This window comes from Fonsecaea erecta (assembly GCF_001651985.1).
Source record: "Fonsecaea erecta strain CBS 125763 chromosome Unknown Scaff4, whole genome shotgun sequence".
NCBI classification, from domain to species: Eukaryota; Fungi; Ascomycota; class Eurotiomycetes; order Chaetothyriales; family Herpotrichiellaceae; genus Fonsecaea; species Fonsecaea erecta.
The window spans coordinates 770,926-793,822 of NW_017387247.1; the positions used below are offsets into that span (position 1 = coordinate 770,926).

At 53.0% G+C, this 22,897-nt stretch overlaps 9 protein-coding genes across 9 annotated transcripts; 5 read left to right on the top strand and 4 right to left on the bottom strand.

Moving 5' to 3' along the window:
* Window positions 1-805: 805 nt before the first annotated feature.
* Window positions 806-1,750, bottom strand: AYL99_05033 (hypothetical protein; the record flags this gene model as incomplete). Its single annotated transcript, XM_018836545.1, has 1 exon — window positions 806-1,750. The coding sequence occupies one exon, from the start codon at window positions 1,748-1,750 to the stop codon at window positions 806-808; it is 945 nt and encodes a 314-aa protein (XP_018693398.1).
* Window positions 1,751-2,617: 867 nt separating this feature from the next.
* Window positions 2,618-5,487, top strand: AYL99_05034 (peroxisomal hydratase-dehydrogenase-epimerase; the record flags this gene model as incomplete). Its single annotated transcript, XM_018836546.1, has 4 exons — window positions 2,618-2,776; window positions 2,843-3,657; window positions 3,708-4,116; window positions 4,162-5,487. 4 exons carry the CDS (start codon window positions 2,618-2,620, stop codon window positions 5,485-5,487), a joined length of 2,709 nt encoding a protein of 902 aa, XP_018693399.1.
* A 1,195-nt stretch (window positions 5,488-6,682) lies between these two features.
* AYL99_05035 (hypothetical protein) lies at window positions 6,683-8,662 on the top strand (the record flags this gene model as incomplete). Its single annotated transcript, XM_018836547.1, has 1 exon — window positions 6,683-8,662. The coding sequence occupies one exon, from the start codon at window positions 6,683-6,685 to the stop codon at window positions 8,660-8,662; it is 1,980 nt and encodes a 659-aa protein (XP_018693400.1).
* A 1,449-nt stretch (window positions 8,663-10,111) lies between these two features.
* AYL99_05036 (hypothetical protein) lies at window positions 10,112-11,475 on the bottom strand (the record flags this gene model as incomplete). The annotated part of the gene is made up of 2 exons (XM_018836548.1): window positions 10,112-11,347; window positions 11,401-11,475. The coding sequence occupies 2 exons, from the start codon at window positions 11,473-11,475 to the stop codon at window positions 10,112-10,114; spliced, it is 1,311 nt and encodes a 436-aa protein (XP_018693401.1).
* Window positions 11,476-12,517: 1,042 nt separating this feature from the next.
* On the bottom strand, window positions 12,518-13,057 carry AYL99_05037 (mitochondrial import inner membrane translocase subunit tim16, variant; the record flags this gene model as incomplete). The annotated part of the gene is made up of 3 exons (XM_018836549.1): window positions 12,518-12,525; window positions 12,583-12,973; window positions 13,055-13,057. The coding sequence occupies 3 exons, from the start codon at window positions 13,055-13,057 to the stop codon at window positions 12,518-12,520; spliced, it is 402 nt and encodes a 133-aa protein (XP_018693402.1).
* Window positions 13,058-13,661: 604 nt separating this feature from the next.
* AYL99_05038 (hypothetical protein) lies at window positions 13,662-15,431 on the top strand (the record flags this gene model as incomplete). Its single annotated transcript, XM_018836550.1, has 1 exon — window positions 13,662-15,431. The coding sequence occupies one exon, from the start codon at window positions 13,662-13,664 to the stop codon at window positions 15,429-15,431; it is 1,770 nt and encodes a 589-aa protein (XP_018693403.1).
* A 682-nt stretch (window positions 15,432-16,113) lies between these two features.
* On the top strand, window positions 16,114-16,779 carry AYL99_05039 (hypothetical protein; the record flags this gene model as incomplete). Its single annotated transcript, XM_018836551.1, has 4 exons — window positions 16,114-16,150; window positions 16,256-16,311; window positions 16,464-16,535; window positions 16,681-16,779. 4 exons carry the CDS (start codon window positions 16,114-16,116, stop codon window positions 16,777-16,779), a joined length of 264 nt encoding a protein of 87 aa, XP_018693404.1.
* Window positions 16,780-17,204: 425 nt separating this feature from the next.
* Window positions 17,205-19,265, bottom strand: AYL99_05040 (hypothetical protein; the record flags this gene model as incomplete). The annotated part of the gene is made up of 1 exon (XM_018836552.1): window positions 17,205-19,265. The coding sequence occupies one exon, from the start codon at window positions 19,263-19,265 to the stop codon at window positions 17,205-17,207; it is 2,061 nt and encodes a 686-aa protein (XP_018693405.1).
* Window positions 19,266-19,738: 473 nt separating this feature from the next.
* AYL99_05041 (hypothetical protein) lies at window positions 19,739-22,117 on the top strand (the record flags this gene model as incomplete). The annotated part of the gene is made up of 1 exon (XM_018836553.1): window positions 19,739-22,117. One exon carries the CDS (start codon window positions 19,739-19,741, stop codon window positions 22,115-22,117), a length of 2,379 nt encoding a protein of 792 aa, XP_018693406.1.
* Window positions 22,118-22,897: the final 780 nt, after the last annotated feature.

The window sequence follows — 22,897 nt, forward strand, 5'->3', positions numbered from 1 at the left end:
AGGCTTCCGGCGTCCCCTCGGGTTTAGCGCATTCTTGGAGGGTGGTTGCATTGAAAGTTAATCGAGTTAATCGAGTTTGATCAATCGATACGTTCCAGTGTATCGATTTGCATGTAACTGTGGGACAGCACAAGGATCGGTGGAATCGCCCTCAACGCAACGCGACAGATAGCAGGGTTTGTAGATAGTCACTTTCAAGGCATGGTATGTGATTTCAGTCTTTGCTTTTTCTTGGTTCTTTGTTCTCATTGAACCCGGATGCAAGCTGCCAGCGAATCCAGCTCTTCAAGCAAATTAGCCGCCAACAAACAGGTTGTGCGTCACTCTCGTCTCACGACGTTGGTCTTTATTGGTCCCCACCAATGGCTCATCGTGAGCCAGCAGCTTGGAGACCGTTCCAGCGATCACACATCGACAATCGCCTAGAGATGTGCATGCACCGTTGCAGAATTGATGATCTTGGCCACTTTGAAATAGCCGGACCAGGCAGCTTGCCCCACAAGCAATAGTGTCGAGAATTTGAGTCATTCTCGGAACTGACGATACCGTCTATCGAATTACCCAAAAAGGATCAACGGGGAAAGGGATCGCTGGGTCGAGGGCTAGAGGACTTCCAGGGAGCAAGCACACAGCCGGTGGGAAATATCCACCCCTCGGCGACGGCTCTTCGCCGCATCCTCGTCGGGACCTCCCCGAAGCCGCGCTATAGCTTATGGTTCACACTGTCCTTTTGAGAGCTGATGGACTTTCATTCATAGGACCAGACTGCTGAAGCGACGAATCTATTTTATGGCCCATGAAAGTTTCATATCTTCACCACCTCCCTCACCTTGCGGTCTTCCCCGACCACCAATCGCAGCTGCTTGCCCTGCCAATCGCTTTTGATGCCCTTGAACACACCCTGCCTCAACGTGTCCGTGTACAGCTCGTACGCGGGATAGTAGCCGTCTACAAAATGCCTGACCTGTTCGTCCGTCATCCCACTCCCTCTCGTGGCGCGGAGGCCGGCTTCCTGCTCCAAGCGCCATTTGTACACGTACTGAGGGTCCAGGGCGTCGATGTGGACGAATGCGTCGAGCTGAATGGTTATTTCATCATACTGTTTCAGGGCGTCGTTGATGGTCATGACTGATTTCAGCGTGTTGTGTCCCAAGCGGCCCCGGTACGGGTTGTCGGCGGTCGAGTTCCCCAGGGCTGCAACGGCGGCGGCATGCTTGGATTCCAGTAGTTCCTGGGCCAGTGGGCGAAACCCAACGCACCACCCCTCAAACAAGACCACCCGCACCGGCTTCGACGGGTCCGTGTTGACCTCTTCCCACTCGCTCTCGGGGACGCGATCGCCCTGGCCCGAAAACGCAGCCTTGTTGTACTGCGGGATTTTGGTGGGCTTGTTCTGCTTGAGACTGGCGAACACCGAGAGCGCGAGGGGGATGTCATGCGTCGAGGGCTGTCCTCGGTGTTGCAAGAGCGGGTTATCTGGATGGGACTGTGCGAGTGCCACTTGATCCGCGTGCGTCAGGTAGAGGTCGTCGAGGGAGAAGACCACTACGGAGAGATTGTGCGGTGGAGACGACAAGGTGGTCTTGAGAATGTCCACCAGGACCGTCTTCCCCGCCCCTTGGACGCCATTCAGGCCGATGAAGAAGGGTGGTGGATTCGACGACGTTGAAAATGCCTTTTGGTGCTCAGCCAGAAGGGCGAGAATGAAGGGCACAACATATTGGGCCTTGTCATCGTGAATTTCGGGCATCTTGTCTCCCCCTGACTGCTAAGAAAGAAGACTTCTCACACATACACACCCACACACACACAAAGTTGGGAAAGTAATCTCAGAACAATGACGAGGGAAGGAATATATCATCGTTTTTCTTTCATTGAAGGCGTCAGCTCATTCTCCAGCATTGAGAGATGGGCTGCGGCTAGAAGATTACCCGCTCCTGCACACAACGGACACGTCTCCGATCTGAAGGGACAATTCGAAGAGAGATTGTCCGCGTATGGGGACACAGGCCGTCGAGAAATCTCTTAGGATGTTTGCTTCGAGATGCGTGCCACTGGATGTGTGGTGTTGAATTATTCTTTTGGCTCATGCAAGCTGTCGACCTATTGTTGGCCTGGCCACACCTGGACGGGAGCAGCAGGTCAGCATCCGCGCGCTCTGATTTCACATGCCGATAGACCAGATGTGGAGGCGAAGACTGGGCGGGATTCGGACCATGTTTTCGCTCACCGATGGCCCATGGGAGACTTCAAAGGCACAAATTGTCGTGGGGCTGGGTACCCGCATCCGCATCATGTGACCAGATGCCTCGGCAGCTTTTTAGGACTGACGACACCGAGGCCCGCTCAGTAGCCAGTAGTAGCCAGAGAAGGCCACCAGTCCATGACATTCTCATGAAGCTGCGTTGTGTTTTGATTGCCCATACGACCTTCTAGTTCTGCCGGCACCATTCTTCGGCTTCTCTGTTCGCGTTTCCCTTGTTACGGCCGCAGTTCTTATATCGGTCGAGGTTTCCTCCAACATCCCTTTCTTATACCTCGTCCCTCCCTCTGCTGTGTGACGTCGACACAGAATCCCCTTCCGTAATCCGCATGAGAGACAGTTGAACGGGTGACAATGGTGCAAGAATTACGTTTCGACAACCAGACCGTGGTGGTCACTGGTGCTGGCGGTGGTCTGGGGAAAGCATATGCCCTCTTCTTCGCCTCGAGAGGTGCCAATGTCGTTGTCAACGACCTGGGCGGTTCCTTCAAGGGCGAAGGTGCGGGCACAAAGGTCTGTCTACAGCAATTGTCACATGCTCCGGGGTCATACCATCCATTTGCTGACATTGGTCCCTAGGCAGCCGACGTTGTTGTCGATGAGATCAAAGCTGCCGGCGGCAAAGCAGTTGCCAACTACGACAGTGTCGAGAACGGCGACAGAATCATCAAAACCGCCATCGATACCTTTGGCCGTGTCGACGTCCTCCTTAACAATGCCGGTATCCTCCGTGATGTCAGCTTCAAGAACATGAAGGATTCGGACTGGGATCTGATCAACGCCGTCCACGTCAAAGGTGCATACAAATGTGCAAGAGCCGCATGGCCATATTTCAGGAAACAGAAGTATGGCCGAGTCATCAACACCGCTTCTGCCGCCGGCCTGTTTGGCAGCTTCGGCCAGTGCAACTACTCCGCCGCGAAACTGGCCCAAGTCGGGTTTACGGAGACCCTGGCTAAAGAAGGAGCCAAGTATAACATCATCTGCAATGTTATTGCTCCAATTGCCGCCAGTCGCATGACGGCGACCGTCATGCCTCCGGACGTGCTGGAAAACCTCAAGCCCGACTGGGTTGTGCCTCTCGTTGCTGTTTTGGTCCACCCGTCCAACACACACACGAGTGGCTCGATCTTCGAAGTTGGTGGAGGCCACATCGCGAAATTGAGATGGGAGCGTGCGAAGGGTCTGTTGCTCAAAGCTGACGACACCTATACCCCTGGCGCTATCTTGAAAAAGTGGGATCAAGTCAACGATTTCTCCGAGCCGGAATACCCTAATGGTGTTGCCGACTTCGTGAGCAAGGCGGAAGAATCGATGAAGCTACCACCTAATGAACAAGGCGAGGACATTCGCTTCGATGGCAAAGTCGTCCTGGTGACTGGCGGTGGCGCTGGGTATGCTCTCCTGATTTTCTCTCCTGTTGGATACTAACTAACATGTGCAGGCTCGGCCGAGGCTACTGTCTCGCTTTCGCTAAGCGGGGCGCATCCGTCGTTGTCAACGATCTCGTCAACCCAGATACTGTTGTGCAAGAGATTCAAAAACTTGGCGGCAAGGCTGTCGGTAACAAAGCCTCGGTTGAGGACGGTGATGCTGTTGTCAAGACCGCCATCGACACTTTCGGCAGAATCGATATCTTGATCAACAACGCTGGTATCCTCAGGGACAAGGCGTTTACCAATATGGAAGACAAGCAATGGGATGACATCATCAACATCCATCTCCGTGGCACCTACAAAGTGACCAAGGCGGCATGGCCATACATGCTCAAGCAGAAATATGGCCGAATCGTGAACACAACCAGCACGAGTGGTATCTATGGCAATTTTGGTCAAGCCAACTACGCTGCCGCGGTAAGTAGCTCAGACTGTTAACTGGACGTTCGCTAATCTGAACAGAAACTCGGTATCCTTGGATTTTCTCGATCTTTGGCGTTGGAAGGCCGGAAGAACAACATCTTTGTCAACACCATTGCCCCTAACGCAGGAACACAGATGACCCGAAGCATCTTGCCCGAGGAATTGGTGCAACTCTTCAAGCCCGAATATGTCGCTCCTCTTGTGCTCGCGTTATGCTCGGATAAGGTTCCAGAGCCGCCCACAGGCCTTCTCTTTGAAGTCGGTAGTGGCTGGCAAGCACGGACACGATGGCAAAGAACCGGAGGCCACGGATTCCCCGTCGACGTCAAGCTGACTCCCGAGCACGTTCTCGAGAAATGGGACCGCATCACCAACTTTGATGACGGCCGAGCCGATCACCCTGAGACTGGCCAGGATGGCCTGAAGTCTATCATGGCCAACATGGAGAACAAAGCCAACAAATCAGAGGAGTCAGGGTCCGGTACAGACTACTTGGCAGCAATCGAAAAGGCCAAGAAAGCTCAAGCGAGCGGCACTGAGTTTGTCTACGACGACCGGGATGTCATCCTTTACAACCTGTCCCTCAACGCTAAGAGAACACAACTGCCCTTGGTGTACGAAAACGACGACAACTTCCAGGTTCTGCCGACTTTTGGAGTCATCCCCTTCTTCGGTGCTGTGGCACCTTTCTCGATGGATGAGGTCCTTCCCAACTTCTCGCCGATGATGCTCCTACATGGCGAACAATACCTGGAGATTCGAAAGTTCCCCATCCCCACGGCCGCCAAACTGATATCGTACCCGCGACTGGTAGAAGTTGTCGACAAGGGTAACGCTGGTATTGTCGTGACCGGCACCATCACCAAGGATGCAAAGACTGGAGAGGATGTCTTTTACAATGAGTCCACCGTCTTCGTCCGAGGATCGGGTGGCTTTGGAGGACCTAAGAAGGGAGCCAACCGCGGCAACGCAACCACTGTCTACCAGCCACCCAAGCGAGCTCCTGACGCCGTTGTTGAGGAGAAAACCTCTGAAGACCAAGCTGCTTTGTACAGACTGAACGGCGACCGGAACCCCCTCCACATTGATCCTGAATTTAGCAAAATCGGTGGCTTTAAGGAACCCATCCTGCATGGTCTCTGTTTCATGGGTTTCAGCGGTAAACACATTGTCCAGACCTACGGCCTGTTCAAGAACATCAAAGTCCGCTTTGCTGGTACCGTGATTCCAGGACAGACTCTGGTAACTGAGATGTGGAAGGAGGGTAACAAGATTATCTTCCAGACCAAGGTCAAGGAGACCGGCAAGCTCTGCATTGCCGGTGCTGGAGCCGAGCTCTTGGGTGCCCCTAAGCCCAAATTGTAGATTATGTCGCGAACACATGGCTGGCTGGATTCAGGTAGCATAGTCTGAGGAATTTGACAAGACATTTTTGGTTCATCATTTATGCTTCATGCACTGCTACTGCCTAGATTTCCGAGAAAGTCCGGCTTGTGGGACCTTCTTGGAGGAGGCCCGTAAGGGTGGAGTTTGCAGTCGAATCAGCCCCAAGGAACCTCGGTAAGGAAAACAGGGTTCATATATTGCAGTTTGCAAAATATGAGTGGTTTGTGTGCTCCAAATCGCACACAGATTCTCTCTGAATCTCTCTCTCTCCAAGGCTCAATGGTCTAGTGGTATGATTGTCGCTTCGGGCGGGTTGGCCTCTGGTTGAAAAAGCCATGAAATGTGACAGGCCTCGGGTTCGAATCCCGATTGAGCCCTTTTTTTTCTTCTTTGTATGTCTATGGAACGAATTGCACCGGGATGACTAGACGAGCCTAAAGGCTCTCCAGTGGTAGCAATACTAAATAGGCCTTTGTTTTTTGGGCCGGGTGGTCAGTGGCGGATAATTTGAGACAGGTATGTAGGTACGTACAACGTAGAATGAAATATCACGCAGGTATGAACGAGTTCCCGTTCAGCATGGCAAGCAATCATGCACAGAAATTCCTTATCGCGTCTGCCTTGTTCGAGACCTACGAGACTATCTCAGGCAAGGTCGTGGCAAAATACACAATCCTTCTGATACGATATACGATGGCTAGAGACAGCAATGGCAGCGTTTGGTACAAATCAGTTCCATCAACAAAGATTCCAGCTATGCGAAGGATATAGCCTCATCCCACATGTCTGGATTGACAACCACGTCCCATACTTGAGCCTTTCTCCCTGTAATGGACTGCTTTCGAACAATGTTATATACATCCTGCAGCAGGGTTAATAAGATATTTACAAGATACGCGATACGCTTGGGCAAGTAGATAGGCGTGGCAAAACGTGACCAGGCCAGCCTACAACGGGAATAAGGGGAAACACCACCCATGTCACTCTTAGTTGCAGGTTTATTATTCTCTCAGTGACTGTCACTTACTCATGACTACGCAGCACGCAAGGAGTGGCACTGCGGCCGAGAGATCCTCAAAAAGGTCGCAAGAATAATGCTGTGTCCTCCTCGCTCGTCCCTCCGTCGATGTCTCCCTGAGCACCATGTTCAAATCGACCTGCAGCAGTCGGTGTGATGTGGCTTTACTCGGGCGCATCCAAACGCTCCGCTAACTCCAAATCCTCCTCGTCATCCCGTCACCGTGCGTCGGCCTCGTCGTCGACTCCCACCGCCCGACAAACGTCCCCCAGCTCCGCTCTCGCCGAGGTCCTCAGAAAGAATCCTTTCCGAGCAGGCTCGAAGGAGGAGTCCCCAACCGATAATCACGAAGATGAAGATCCCTCGGTGCCCTTGAACCAGGACCTGCTGGTGCTCGCCGACTTCTTCCCGGACGTCAAGGTCGAAGTCCTTCGTGAGTTGCTCCTCCGGTTCGATGGCGACAGCCGACTCCCGATCGCCACAGAGCAACTCTTCAAATACAAGACAGAATGGGCAAAGGGTCGATTGAACGTCCCGCCGCGGAGTTTGGACGAGCCACTCCCGGCGGACGAACTATTTAGGACGAAGGAATACAAGGATGCGGTGCGACGGACGGTTGGACGCGAATTCAGTGCCTTGGGCAGAAGTGCCATCGATGCGGTGCTCGCCGAGGTCAACTTCTCGTACACGAGCGCGAGGCCGACCCTCCAACAATTGTCCAGCAGATCGTGGAAAGCCACCTTCGCCAACCTCCTCAAGAAAAAGCGATCTCACACCGACCCTCCGTCGATTCTCCTGGATAGAACAAAGGCGGATCCCGAAGGCCCACGGTTGATTGCCACAGGGTCTCGCGACCTCGACCAAGAGTTGTCAGCCTTGTTCTCCTTACCCGCACAGGCGTCTCGCCGACCGAGAGACCAACAAGCCTCCGACCTGGAACTCGCTCAAGCCCTCAATCTGAAGGAAGCCGAAGAAGCGGGTGCGCTCTTTGAATGTCAGGTCTGTTATAACGATGTCGCGTTCGAGGACGCCTCATTCTGCACACACTCGGACCATACTATCTGTCTGGACTGCGTCCGACGTACCCTCAATGAGGCCCTCTTCGGGCAGGGCTGGGCCAAATCTATCGACGTCGAGCGCGGCACCTTGAAGTGTCTGGCCTCAGATGATTGTGACGGCCATATCCACCAGGACCTTCTCCTCCGTGCCCTCCGTCGTTCCGACAGCAAGTCCAGCGCCGAAACCTGGAGAAAATTCGAAGACCGCCTCGCCGAGCATAACCTCCAACATTCGGCCCTCCCTCTTGTCCGCTGCCCATACTGTTCTTACCCCGAAGTCGAACAGATCTACGATGCGGACACGGTCACGTCTGTTATTACGTGGCATGTTCGCAAACCCACCACAGGCATTCACACCGTCCTATGTATCCTCCTTCTCGAACTTCTCCCGGCGACCATTATTCTTCTCTTGCCTTTCTTCCTCATTTTCCCGCATTACTTCATCACGCTCTTTTACACGGCATTGGCACATCTCGCCATGAAAACCCGTACCACCCGCTTTCAATGTCGGAATCCCTCTTGCATGCGGAAGTCGTGTCTCAAATGCCAAAAGGCATGGCACGATCCACACGTCTGCCACGAACCACTGATACTTTCACTCCGCACCACTGTCGAAGCAGCCCGCACCGCCGCCATCAAGCGAACGTGTCCACGCTGCGGCACGTCTTTTGTGAAAACTTCTGGTTGCAATAAACTCACCTGCGTGTGCGGGTACAGCATGTGCTACCTCTGCCGCAAAAACATTGGCAAGGCCGGCTCGAACGACGAAGGGGGGGAAGGCTACCGGCATTTTTGTGAACATTTCAGGCCCATCCCAGGCCAAACGTGCCAGGAGTGCGACAAGTGCGATTTGTACCGCGCCGAAGACGAAGACCTTATGGTCCGGAGGGCCGGCGAAGAGGCCGAGAGGGTGTGGAGAGAGAAGGAAGGCATGGTCGGCGTCAAGGGCCTGGAGGATGCCGTGGGCAATGTCGCCGGGGAAGATACCGTCTGGAAGAGGTTCAAGGAGGGCAGGTGGACGGTGCAGGGCGTCCTGGACTGCGTTGTGGAGAAGGTGGTCATCGTTGAGGTTGAATGAATGAATGAATGAATTGCCTCTTTGGAGGATAATCACACTTCCTTTGCATACATTTATCTCCATCGGATGCACGGTAGGAAGGAAAGTCATGCGTTGCATGTGTCCTGCTGCTTTCCTCCGTTGTTATATAGTGCCGCCACCAGGCTCAATGTGTGACCTCTAACCGCGGCATCCATCATCCTCTGGTGAATGAAACCCATGTGCTCGACGCCGGCTTTGATTCAATCCAAAACCATACTCGACTTGCTAGTCATAGTCACAGTCATCTCGGCCTCCTCACTCAGCATCCCAATCAACTACCTGCTGATGAGTACGACCTGATTCATTACACAGATGTACAGGGCGGCATCTAGGATACTTTCCGACCCAGGTCAGCCATGGTGTGCGTGCGTGGACTGAGACCATTTCCCCTGAGAGACTTGAGCCTAGGCTCTTGGGGATGAGAGATGTTCTTGCATGAAGGGGGAAAATGTCGAAGCATAAATATACATAACCCTCCTCATGTATTCATTCGTATGCGGTTGACATATCAGCCGCCTACAAATAGGGATCGATCGGTCTTGGTTTTGCGATTGCACGTCTGTCTATGCATGGGTATGTTTCAAACGTCTAGCCAAGGTGGTTCAGACTCCTCGTTACTCGTCAGTCAGTGCTGGTCTTTGTCTTTCTTTCCCACCACTCCCAAAGAAAGTCCAAGCGAGACAGACCAACAGCATTATGTCGGAATTAGGGGTCTGGATACCATGACGAATTAACCTCCGTCCTGATACAGAGCAGAGTGTGTTTTTCCCCGCAGAGCTTTGTGACCTTCAAAACAGAGTGCTGTGCCATCAAGCCTCCTTGTTCCTCCGCGAGATTGAGCGAGGCGTCCAACCCCGTTGAATCCGTATCCAGCCTTAAGATCCTTCCTTGGTCGACCGGCCAAACGCACTAGCGGCAGATCTTTGGTTGAGGGTCTTTCGGCCGCCACGTCGATAAGAGCCTTGACTTCGGCAGACGTCTTCGGGCTCCCTCAGATATCCATTCCGAAAAGGCCCGCGCGAGGCTTGGTCTCTGCCTAGTTTCTCTCTTTCCGTCTAAACAGAGGTGTGGAAACCGAGGAGGGGCTTGTCGTTGTGACTCCTGATGAACAAGTTGAGGGTGAGTTTTGCTATGAAGTCAGCGTCCCTCTCTCAAGTCTATTCTTGCCGTTGAGAGCTTTCCAAAGAGTGAGTACAAAACCTGGAGAGCTCTGTGGCGCATCTCGAAAATGTGTCCTTGAATGTAGGGTCATGTTTGGTAAAATGGGAGCAGAGGACATTTGGATTTGAATGTTCCGAGATATGCATTTGCCGTGATACTTGCCATCGCAACGGCCTCTGACGGGTAGTAAGCGGCGGAACGCGCATAAACCACTGCTGTAATGAGGATCAATCCAATACAGACACCTGAGCAATGCTCGTTCGGTAATCATGCTTCAGAGCACAAAGAGGGTACGTCCGTTGGTACTCCATTGTCGTCTGCTTCAGAGGGTGGTGTGAGCATCGTTGAACGGGGGCCAGCTGACACTTCTACCTCCTGTGCCACAACATCGTCCTTCTCTTTCCTTCGATTGATAAAACCTGCATCAGGGGACTCCCACGCATAGTCAACCCACTGAGAGCCGATGACCGCTCGAATCCCTTTGGCGAGCTCACGAATGGTCTGCCGGCGTGCTAGAGACCACTCATGGTCAGTGACCGAGTTGGAGGGGGTAATGGTCCCAGGTTCGGCATCGAGATCGTCGGAGAGCCCATCGAGAACGCTTCTCCACACTCGCATCGTCTCGTCAAGCTCTTCGACCCTGCTCACACCCATGACACTGACGCCTACTCTCTCCCGAGGCAGGTTGGAAGTGTGGTCGTACGACGCGTCGGCGATTCCTAGTGGGCTACCCAAAGAACCCACCTTGGCACCCTCGCGAAGCCAGTTTTCAAGCGCAAATCTGACTGCAACGACTTCGAGCTTTTCTCCTCTGGCCTCCGTCCACTTTGCAGCATTGATGCAAGCTTGTCGGAGGCCATCCGGGGCAGGGTGCCAGTTGCCCATGGCTCCCACAGGGGGGCCGGTCGATCTCAACAAACCCATACCAAGAGGACTAGCATTTGTCACAACATCCACGCCGGCGTTCACGAGACGCTGCAGTCCTTCCGAAAGCAGTCGAGTATTCTGAAGGGTAAAGTTCGCGTACGACTGAACAATATCCAGCGGTTCTCCAGTCTCTCGCAGAATCATTTCAGCCAGCTCGCAAAGAACCAGCACAGGATAACCGGAGATACCGACATGATGGACAGTGCCTTCTTCGTCCCGAATACGGCGGAGCTCTCTTACGGCACAGAGGACCTCCTCGGGCGAAACAAACTCGCAATCGTGGCAGTAGACCACGTCGAGGTAGTTGGTCCTCAGACGTTTACAACTTCTTTGAACGCTCTGTCGTACCCAAGATGGGGAATAATCGAAGACATCACCGGCAACGCGGCCGACCTTTGTAAGAATGAAGTACTGATTCCGCGGATAGTGTTGTCGGACTAGGTCGGTATCCAGAGCAGTGCCGAGGATCTCTTCGGCCGGTCCATAGTAAGGGGAGGTGTCAAAAGCATGGACTCCCTGGGCGAGGGCCTTCTGGACAAGAGATGTGGGACCCAATGCGTATGGATCAACATTATACTGAGAGATAAAGGTCAACATAGATTCAGTCTTAGGAGAATTCGGGTACCTACCTGATAATTGAAGGTGGCGGTACCGAAGACGAGAGGGGGGAGTGAGTTGGAAAGTGGCGACTTCGACCTGGCCATGGCTTAGCACAACGTATGGGGTCTCTGGTGAAAGGAGGAAAGGTTGAACAGTCGAGACGAATTGGAGGTATGTAGGAGAGGGTGCCAATGTAATACCTTTCTGGGCAACGGCGGTCGAACTCGGGGATTCTGATAAATGCCAGCAGACACTTTTTCTTGTTGGCGTTTGAATGGATTTGGAGGGATGGCGACAGCGCAGTGGGGCCGTCCAATGCACGCCAGGGAAAGTCAAGGCTCCTACGGCTGATATCGAGCTAGAGAACAAGAAGGAGGTGAGCTGCCGGTGGCCTAGATGCTTCTCTCGCTGGGGGGAGACCGATATGCGCCCTGAAAATGGCCAAGCACAAGGAAATGGATGTGAAGTGAGGCTAGCCGGCAACGATGAGATGGGCACCTGCGTCGATGACTCGTTGCAAAGATATCCATGACGCCCTCACATTAGTCTCGCATCCAGATCTCGCACCTTTATCGCACCGCAACCTCCGTTGATACCCACTTCTATCCTCACGTTTGACCCGTGTTTCCATGTTTGGCCGCCAACACATCAGTATTGTCTCTGCGAATACTAGGATAAGAACGTGTCTTTGAAGTGTGTCGTCCTTTTTAGACGAGTATAGGGTTTCTTTCCCCATCTGTCGTTCTATACATGTCTGCCTCGACTTCAACCCCCCAGGCCAACTATATGGCCCATTCAACTGCGTCCCCATTTCCTTCTTGAGTGGAGAGTCGCTCATCAGAATGGAGCGGCGTGTGTCCCCCAACCAGAGACGATATCAGGGACACTACATCGGCCTGTCTGCTGTCTCCTCGTTCATGATATAGTCCCCGTGCCCTCAAAAGTCGAAAGAGCATCCATCCAAGACGTGAAAATCCCATTCTCTTGCTGAAATGTTCTAGCGTAGACCCTCGCCCATGGTATAGTACAGCCGATTTTACAGTCAATTCCAGTCCAACGCCGTCCGCTATGCACGAGAAAACAATCATCGAAAGTTGAGGATTCGAAGAACGAAGTGGTACCGGCCGTGTTGGCCAGCCAGTCTCGTTACCGTCCTTGGGAGACGGTCAGCCACAAGAGAGATCAAGTTTTGTAGATCTTGGGTCTCCAACCTTCTTTGATTTCTTTTTCCAACTTGGCCTTGTGCTCAGCGGCACGAGCCTCCATCTCTATCCGTTCTCTCGCGCGAAGAATCTTGCTCTGGAGGTAGAAGGATCCACCACCGCCTTTCTTCGGCTCGTTGAGATCGTACAGTTTTTTGAACCTCTCCATGACCTGTTCCATGTTGGTGACGCCACCTTGGGGAGGCTTCACGTTCAGAATTTTGCAGGCCTCGTCGAGGGTCATGCCGGAAGCGGCGGCGGTGTTGACGGCACCCGGGTCACTTTTCGCAGCAGCCCTTGCATACTGTGTCGATGCCTGGGCTTGCTTGTATGCCTCTGCAAATGCTCTGCCGAAAACTCGTCCGCCGGTGAGGACGATCTGGGCGATGATTCGATGCGCCTGCGGAAGTCAGTCCTGTCCTGTCCTGTCCTGCCGGGAATAACTGGCTGGGGAGACCTGAAAAGCTAGGAGGATACATACCATTGACTTCTGTCAGCGAAGCAACGAGATCAAAATGGCTGATGGCCGCGACGTTGGCGATGGAGGAGTGTTCTGTTCTTCGACAGACAGAAGCTGCACGAAATCTTTTTGCTTGTCGCCGTCTCCGACCGGCGAATCTTCGCCTAAAATTCCGCGGTGCTCCCTCGGTGATAGTCACGTGTCGCATCCCTTTTCATTACAGCAATTATTATGACTTGCATGGATGGATCGCCGAACGAGTCGCTGATCATCATCACGTCTCTGCCTGCGCCGTGCTGCACATGCCTGCGCCGCCCTCAAGGTTGTCCACAAGACCAGATGTCAAAATCGCCGAGCACTCAATATCTACCTTTCTCAAGCATGTCTACACTGTCTGTCGTTGCAATTCTGCTCCACCACCACCATCATCCTCTACAGATCAATCAGGCTATCCTCACCTAAGTCTTTCCGTCTCCGCACTGGTGGCGTCATCTATTTGGGTATTCTTGGGTAGTCATCCTCATGACCCTGCATAACTCGGTGTATGGCAGCATTTGGTACATACTGCCTGTCCAAATCACTGTGCAACTGTACTGATGATTGAACAGAAACACCTTGGCTCTCATCAATGTCAAGACCGTCCTCATATGCACCTCAGTCTGAATCTTCGTCCCAGCAGGCCTGGGACCCCAACCCCCCCACATATGCTGCCTTCTCTCCAACATCCACCTCTGGCTACTCCGCTACATCGAAGCAGCGGTCTACCATCATCGTCCACAAAAAGTCGCCCTTGCTAGTAGCGACGCCACCTCAGATCACTCGAGCCCTCGCCCATTCACATCCCTTCCTCCTACCGCTGAATAGACTCGCCGGTCTTCTGTCATGGAGCACTCCAGATCCGTGGGAATCATATCTGATGGTGGCTGTTTTCTGGGGAATCACACTGTATGGGAGTGAGATCATCCGCTTTGCCAGCCCGATCATCGTGGTAGTTGGTCTCATCCTGGGAATGTACTCCAGACGCTATTCGCCTCTGTCGTCCACCAGCAAAACCGGAGAGAAACATACAGCCAAGGGCCACAGAAGGGAACCTTCGGAATCTCAGTCGCACCACAAGACTCTCGATGAGATTGTCGAGACACTACAGGAATTGACCGCACGGTGCAATGTCCTGTTGGATCCCTTCCTCAAGCTAACCGATTTTCTTTCTACCCAGACGACGCCGACGGCCGCTACGACCCGGCCAGCTTTGACGACTCTCTTCATCCGTGTTCTTTTCGTAAGCCCCTTTTGGATAATCCTGACTCTTCCGCCGTTCTATATTTTGACTCCTCGAAGAGTCATCCTTGCTGTTGGCACCATAATATTGACCTGGCATTCCAAGCCGGCCAGGGTGTCTCGGGTTATCCTCTGGCGTTCGGTCTTCATGCGCAAGGTGGCCGCGTTTGTCACCGGGTTGGAGTTTGACACGTCGCCGAATGCTAAACTTGAAGCGTCGAACCGACCATCAATTGGGAGCAGGTCGAAATCTCAGGGCGACCTCGCTTCAGAATTCGCAAACAAGGGGAAACCGGACTCGTCTGGCGTTCGGTTCACGTTTATCCTGTATGAGAATCAACGGCGCTGGCTGGGTCTGGGTTGGACAACTTCTTTGTTTGCATACGAGCGCGCCCCCTGGACGGATGAGCACCTCAACCCTGCACCGTCCAAAGAGGAATTCGAACTCCCCGATGTGGAGGGTGGATTGTCCCGGTGGAGATGGATCGACCCTGAATGGCGAATAGAGCACGGAGATGCCAAGTCACACAAGCGGGCGACTAGCGACGGCAAAATAGGAGCAACTGGCGTATCTGGCAAAGCGACTGCCGACGATGGTGGGGGTTGGATATACTATGATAATAGGTGGGAAGATGGACGGAGGGAGGACGGTTGGGGCAGGTATACAAGGAGACGCAAGTGGTTCCGTGATGCCGAACTCGTCGAAGCAACGCCGAGCATTGAGGACACTCCAAGCATCTCTCCAGCACACCCTTTATCTGACACGGAAGAGGACAAGGTGAGGAAAGCCAAAGAGTTTGCCAATGGGGTGAGCGGATCGGGGGACAGCGTTACCGCAGACTCGAAACATCCTACAGAGAAATCATCTAGGCCAGAACAAAAATCAAACGATGCCAGCAGCAATGCCAGATCACTACCAGCAAAGAAACCAGGCAGCTGGTTCTCGAAAAGAGACCGCAGTGATAGCAAGAGTTCTAGCGGGAAGAATACAGGCCAGTTCAGCACACGGAGCGATCGGAGTCGCGACGGACCAGAGGACGACGTACTGGATAAATGGCGAGATGGTTCTGGCCACCGGGCATTCAGTGTTCAGGAGGACGTTGCAATGAGTCTTGGATAGGGATTGTCATGGTGCATGGGGGGAATGCTATATTGCATCGGCTTTCAAATACCGCTGTCTCCATGCCGAGTTACAGCAGGAGTAACCTGTAGTTTTCAAGTGATACCCTTTGTCAATTGATCTATATCATGCAAGCCTGATCCTGTGCCTCATAGCTTATGTCACTGTCAAGACTATGGTACATAGTGGCAGACATAGGGTATCTCGTGCAAGCATTCGACACCAGCATGACCCAGAAGTGTCGACGTCATCTCTACCAGGATCAACTTCTCTCCCCACCAACAACATCCCGGTCTATTTCATGTCGACTGGCCCATTTGGCCTCTTACACTTTTCCCTTCGAGCAAGAGTGTCCGTCTGGTTGGATAGGATCGGCCCTCCTCATCATCATCGTCCAAGCCACTCTCACAACAAACAAGCCACCTAACTTCCCTTTTGTGGCCCATGATCCTTCTCCTCTCGCAAGGGTCGAGGCTGACTGACGTCAAGGTCAACCACTCCTGGGGTTACACGATGCTACACTGATGAGATGAAAGCTATATATCCTCCTCCCTAAGTACATACAAGCCTCAGGCGTGCTCGTCTTTTGCCGTATATCGTGATCTCTAAAAAAAGTCACCCCAGCGACAGTTCTCAAGCAAGAGTGACCTCTTTGCCAAAACATACCTTGAACACATCAATCATGTCTGGCGAACAACAACAGAAGAAGCAAGGCGGCGGTATGAGCCCCAGCCCAACCCGCTCAGGCTCCTTGTTCCCCCCCTCTATCAAATCCATACTTGGAGAAGAAGAAGCGTATCCTATTCCAACTAACCACTTAGTAGGAAGCATCCTCGGCGGCTTGACCGACACAGTTGGCAACACGGTGGGCGGCGTGACGGTGCGTTCGTTTTTTTTTCCTCCTCGAGCTGAAGCTCCTGTCTACTACTTTCCTTCCTTGCCCGTTGTCTCACAATTCCACTCCCTCCCTTTCCCTTCCCCCCTCTTTCTACTGCTGCTGCTGCTGCTAACATCTCGCGCCAACCGGGGTAGGATACCGTGGGCAACACCGTCTCGGGCGTCGGCGAGGGCGTCGGCAAGACCGTGGGCGGAGCCACTCAAGGCGTACGTGTTTTTCCAAAATCACCATTCTCCATTCTGTTTGTTATCAATGCCCTTTTTTCCCTTTCGGCAAAAGATGACTCTCCAAGAACTCGGATTGACTGACTGACTGGCTGACTTGTTTGACTCTGTTCGTGGTTGTATGTAGCTCGGTGACACCACCAAGGCGGTCGGCGATACCACCAAATCCACCACAGACTCGATCGGCGGCAAGAAGCAGACCGCAGACAACCCGCTGGGACTGTAGTTACGTCATGTTGGGACTACAGTTTGCGGCAGCTTGAATGGAAAGGAGGGTTCTGGAAATGTGTTTCATAGTACAGGGACGTCCGACCAAATGTACAAGTCCAGGAGAAAGCTCCGTCCTGGTTTCAGACAGCGATCATCCGAGGGCCCGTTCTTGTATAGACTCGCCCAAGCTTGAAGTTTCTGTTTGGCCTTGGTTGCGCTGGAGAGCTTAGACAGTCAAGGTACATCCTTAACATCTCATGTGGCGTGCAGCAAATGAGAAGCCCTCAAAATTCAAAACTCCAGACAAGCGCTCCAACCTGATGACTATTCCTCGACGTGCAACGCCATCCAACGTGCACCCAAACCGCATGCATACATCCAATATAATCACAGTCTAAATATCGAAGTATCATGAAAATCGTGCTGTGATATACCCGACTATCATAGTTCGGGTACATATTCGTCCTCATATCCATCCAAACAGATCAAGCCAAAGAATACTGGCTTTTTGCATTTCCTCCCCCTCCTCGTACCATCATCGGTAGTCGTTTGAGTTGATGTTGCACTGATAGTGCTTGTGCTCAACGTTGGCGCTTCGCTGATCATGCTGTCCGTCGTTGTCGAAGCCTTTACAGCGGTGCTTGTAGCATGGCGATGATGGGATTTGGATGTATCATAACAGCCCCAGAAATAACCAGGCGTCTTGCACGTGTGCTTCTTGTGCGGGGCAGCGGTGCTTGTAGCAATTGGATTCGACAGCGTTGAGGACGGAGATGGGTTAGAAGTCGCCGAAGTAGGGTCACGGCAACCCCACCACCCGGGGTGTTCGCAAGGAGAAGATGATGGGTCGTGAGTGACGGAAGCAGGAACGGACGTGGTCGGCGAAGTTGTCGTTGGCGCGGGCGTGGTTGTCGTTACCGTGATATTGACGCTGTCCTTGCATCCGAACCAGCCTGGCGTGACGCAGCTCGTCGTGGTGTAGGTGGTGGTTACCACCGGTACCGTTGATGTCGTGCTCGCCGTCGTAGTCTCGTCTAGGCATCCCCACCAGCCTGGGGTTTTGCATGTGCTCGTTCTCGTGTACGTCGTGGAGCTTGTGGTAGTGGTCCGGGTCGACGTCGTCGAGTCGGAGCCATTGCTTTCAAAGAATTTCCAATTGAAACAATCCACGCATTCATTGTCTGGCTCACAGGAGGGAACAGTCTGGTATATCTTGATCACGTTGTCGATGACGTTGTGAATCTTGTGGTTTCCTATTCCCACACGCCAGCCGTAGTCACTCACAGTATCGTAAATGCACTGTTTTCCTGTGTGGCATTGAGACTCCATAGCGTACCCGCCCAAAGTACAGGTCGCTGTGGCACCATTGCAGGTGCCCATGAATACAGGGTCGGCAGTGTTTCCAAAGTGGTATGCCCCTGTATATTTCGTGCGTGGCCTGTTCGGATCTGATGATGGAGGTGTGGGGAGACCGAGGCGTTTGGCTGCGAGGTCATCGCCGGGAGCTTCGAAAGTTACGGTAGGCAGACCAAATGTGAGACCGAGGAGACTCGTCACCGCGCCACCGAGAGAGTGGCCCGCAAGCCAGACATTGGAATCAGGGTATAATTCCGTGACATTGGTGTATAAGTCGATTGCAGCTCGATAGTACCGGTTCTCTTGTCTCAAGGCCTGCACCACGCATGTCCGATTGCAAGTATATGTGCTTGTCTGGCAGTCACAGACTTGATGCCAGAAGTATGAACCACCTTGGGCACAACAGCAGGAGAAGAACAGATTGTCATTCAGTTTGTCCTTGGTCGTAGTTCCGTCTCCGTCAAAGACGGCAGGAGAAGTCCCCTTGAGACTGATGATAACTGTTTCATTGCCTTCGTTGGCAAATATATGACCTCTCAAGCCATCGCCCTCCCAGCCAAATGGCGTAGATCGGTTATAGCCTTGGCTGACATCTTCCCAATCTCCCTCGCCTGGGCCTGGGTTATAAGCGTTGGCGGCCATGATGGCCAGATTGAGCACGGTGGGCTTGTGCACGATGTTGGGACCCTCGACCTCGTCCAGTGTCCACAGCGAAGTGTCGAGGACTGCCGGACTGCCCGTGAGGCGTGCATGTTGGAGGTGTCTCTCAATGCTCAACGGTTCCCGATCGATGAGCCGTTCGATCTCGACAGAGTCTGAACGCAGGGTGAAGTGTGGCGGCGGTTCGAGTGAAGATGTTTGGGCATCGTCTTCTTCGTAGGTGAGGAGGACGGGCGCCTGCGGCCTGAAATCGTATCGTTTGTGCAGATTGGGATCACGGTAGGTGCCTCGATGGAAAATGTGTCTTAGTGTAAAGTCATGAGTGTCTGGTTCTTTGGGTACCGGTACTGGGTACCAGGGATCGATGGCGGCGGGGAGGTTGGCCGTAGCGATTGAGGGTGCGAGGGCAAGGAAGGACAACAGCATGCTTGCTGTGATTCTGCTGCCTGAATTGCAAATCCTGTCTTTCTGTTTCCGGGTCTTCATATTGGATGTGTGCTGATGGGGAGTGACAGATCGTAGCGATGGAGGCTTGAATGACTGTTGACTGAAGTGGCTCGGGACACCAGGTCTCGTGGACTACTGGACGGCGAGATGGGTCTAGAAGACGCTGACGTCGAGTGGACAACCCTAGACTGCGGGCTGCGGACTGCGGAGGGCAACTAGACCACATTCTACATTCTACGTGTGACCAATCCCGTCAATCGCATGTGTCGGTTGCACTCGTGTTTCAGCAGTCAACAAGGACACGACGCACCACGAATCCTCTGCGGATGAGCCGGGTCTGGGGTCAATTACGACTCCTAGGCGCAGGATTGTTGATGGTTGCTCTTTGAAGTAAGAACATGCTCTTCTAAGACCTCCCAGCCTGGCTGCCTGAGATAGGCTGTCAGCGGAGTACAGAGTATTTGTCTGTTCACTGTTTCCGCACCCAGGACCTTCCTGTCTCGAGTTTCATCATGTCGAGGAATATCTCAACCGGCTCGATGAAGTCAAGACCATCTGCCCTTTCCACGAAATCCTTTACTCGTTACGAGCCTCCTGCTACCTCCTCTTCCGCAAATAGGAGTAGAGCCAGCACCATCCAGTCCGTCACCACTCTGAAATCCCCCAAGAAGCAGGACTTGTCACCGGAAGACATCTTTGAAAAGCCGATAAATGAGGAGGATGAGCCCGCATCTTCGGACCTGGGACGGGTCAGCAGCCTCCCAGATCGGTTTGATGAACTGCCTATAGAACTGGCAAGCCTGACCGACAGGTTCATTGAGTCCCTTGGTGCGAAAATTTATAACGAACCACCAACGGTCGACCAGTTGTCGGAACTATTCCAGGAATTCTACGCTCGGGCATCTGGGGCAATCGCTATTCACATTTCTGCCCTCAAGTCCCGCCTCCATCGAGACCAATCGCCGACCCCCTCCAAACCTACCTCGCGCTCCAGACCTCTGCAGAACAAGCCCTCAAATGATTCCCTGGCTCCGTTGGATCAAAGAGGAGGCTCTCAACAGATGCTGACGGCTTCCGAGGTCGCTGATAGACGCAAACAGAGAAAACTGCTGGAATACAAGAGGATTGTCCTAGAAGAGGCCGTGGAGAAGAGAGTATGCGAAAAGGTCTATGACAAAATATGGAGACACAAAAGCACCCTGGACGAGGTCCGAGACGAGAAGCTGAGATCGAAAACGGCAGCCCTGGCATTGGTAGGAATAGGCTTGAAAGACCTGGGCATTGATTGGAGTGAAGACACTGAAAAGTCGGTCGAAGATGTGCAAGCCTCACTGGCTCCTGCACGAGAGAGCCTGGCTAAGATGAATGAAGAACGCTATCCACTAGGGAAATTACAGCACCTCACCACCGCCCATAAAGCCGTTGTTGATACTCTGTACTCAATACACCCTTCCTCGTCCTCTGCCGACGAGATCCTGCCGACTCTGATTTACGCCTTGATCACATCCCCAGTTGAAGGCATCAACATTATTAGCAACCTTTATTTCATCCAGCGGTTCAGAGCGGCACCAAAGATCGATGGCGAGGCCGCCTATTGCCTTACGAATCTGGAAGCCGCGATTACCTTCCTGGAGGATGTCGACCTGGCGAGTTTGAGGGCCGATGAAATGCCAGAAGGCCCTAGGAAGGTCCCCTCCCAGTCGGACGGAGAGGTGGTCTCAGACAAGCTTGAGGCCTTTCCCTTGTTGCCGGAATCGGTCCCTGTGTCAATGTCTCCTACAACGGCCACTTCACAGGCCAACGCTACGGGCACGTCCATCCAGTTAAGTCAGACTTCTTCGATCGCGAAATCATTTCCAGAAAAGCCCTCGCCCATTCCAGCCACCCGACATCAACGCACATTTTCGGACCTTCTGCAGCCCATAACCAACGCGAATGAGGCCGTTCGCTCTACAGCGGAAGAAGGGTTCAAAAACATCTCCAACAGTCTGGACAACAGCTTTAAATTTCTCCTTGGGAAGTTGAAGGAAAGAGGCACTGAAGGCCCCAATACTGAAATTATCCTTCCTAAAACGCTGGACGAAGCAAGGCAGCTTGTTAGTCGACCTTTGACTCCGGACGAAGACGACCATGCTCTCAGCGAGTCAAGCTCTATGCACGACGGACAGTCCAGCCCTATGCCTTCTAATCTGACGAAGACCGAAGAGAAACTGCTCGGTCTCTTAGGAGGTCGAAAAGCAGCTGTCCGGGAGCGAAGTGTGGACAGCATTCAAAGCAATGGAAGCAGCACTGGGAAAAGAATAGGATTCCTTCCAGGAAACACGAACTCGCCTCCAAATGGTCCTGCTACAACACCAGCAAACCCGCCTCCGCAAAAACCCACACCACCAGCAACACAACCCACGGCCACCAATCCGCTGGAGACGGTAAAGAACTTTGGCAACAGTCTCAATCCAATGAGTCACATAGGCTCTGCATTCGGTGGTGCATTTGGACGGTTTGGTGGCAGGGCCCCTGCTGCATCAGCCTCTCCGCCGGCCGCACAGACTCCCCCTACGCCAACAATAGTTGTGGCCCAGGAGAACAAAGAAGTTTTACCCGAGGAGAAACCCAAGCAAATACACGAGGCCCTCTTACGATCACCGGATCATAGTGAATTGGTGGCTATCAAGGCCACGCCGCCCATAACAAAGTTCATGAAGGTAGCCGATGCGAAAGAGTTAAGGCTGGGCGAGGTGCAAGAGTTGCTTGCTGATTACCAGCGGCTTGCGAAGGTGCTGGGAAAGCTGGTAGTGAAGGCTCAAGACGATGCTGAAACGGAAGCTGGCGAGGCAAGCGACACCGCTGAGGCTACTCCGATACCAACTGCAAGCGAGAAAAGTAAGACTTGAGGGATATAATGGTTGTAGCCTTTCTTTATCCACAGGATCGTCTGGATGCTGGCCTTGAGCAATTGATCCTGAGTCCCTGTTTGACTGGCCACAGGCTTTATGAAGCGACCAGTGAGCGGAGTCTCACAACACTACCCAGGCCTTTTTGTTGGCGGTACATTTCAGAGTCTTCCTACCGAACCAGCGCGGTGCTTTTGCCAAACAAACATGGCTTTCTCTACCAGGCCACCACGCAGCTTTCACTAGCGACTAAAGGAGTGCTGGTCCTGGATATTGACATGGTGAGCAGCACAGCACCTGTCATACCTCTGAGCCTCAACATCTTGAGAGGCAGTTGTATTGACGATGAAACAGTCCTTTCTGAGGACGGAACTGCTTATGGCGACCTGCAGCTCCATGTCCCTAAGCAATGAGGTAGATTCAGGCAGCAAGGCGCTCTCGAAGAGGAACACACAAGAGATCCAAGTCGACTCACTGCCAAGTGATAGCCTCTCCTTTTGCTTGTATCTCGATGCTGGTCGCAGACCAGGCCTTGAGCGACCTTGACGAGGACGAAGCAATGACTCCGTGCGAACCTAAGAGCTGCACAGTTTATGACAGGGTCCTTGATACCCGGAGACATAGAACACAAATAGACAGTCTGGACGGAGCCGGGTCCAGAGAAAACAAGACCAAATCTCACACCTTGTAGTAACATGCATCAGTTATTTGTCTCTCGTTCCGTGTCTCCTGATCGTACGAAAAGACGCGTGTCGCATCGACTCGGGGGGCGGGTTACGT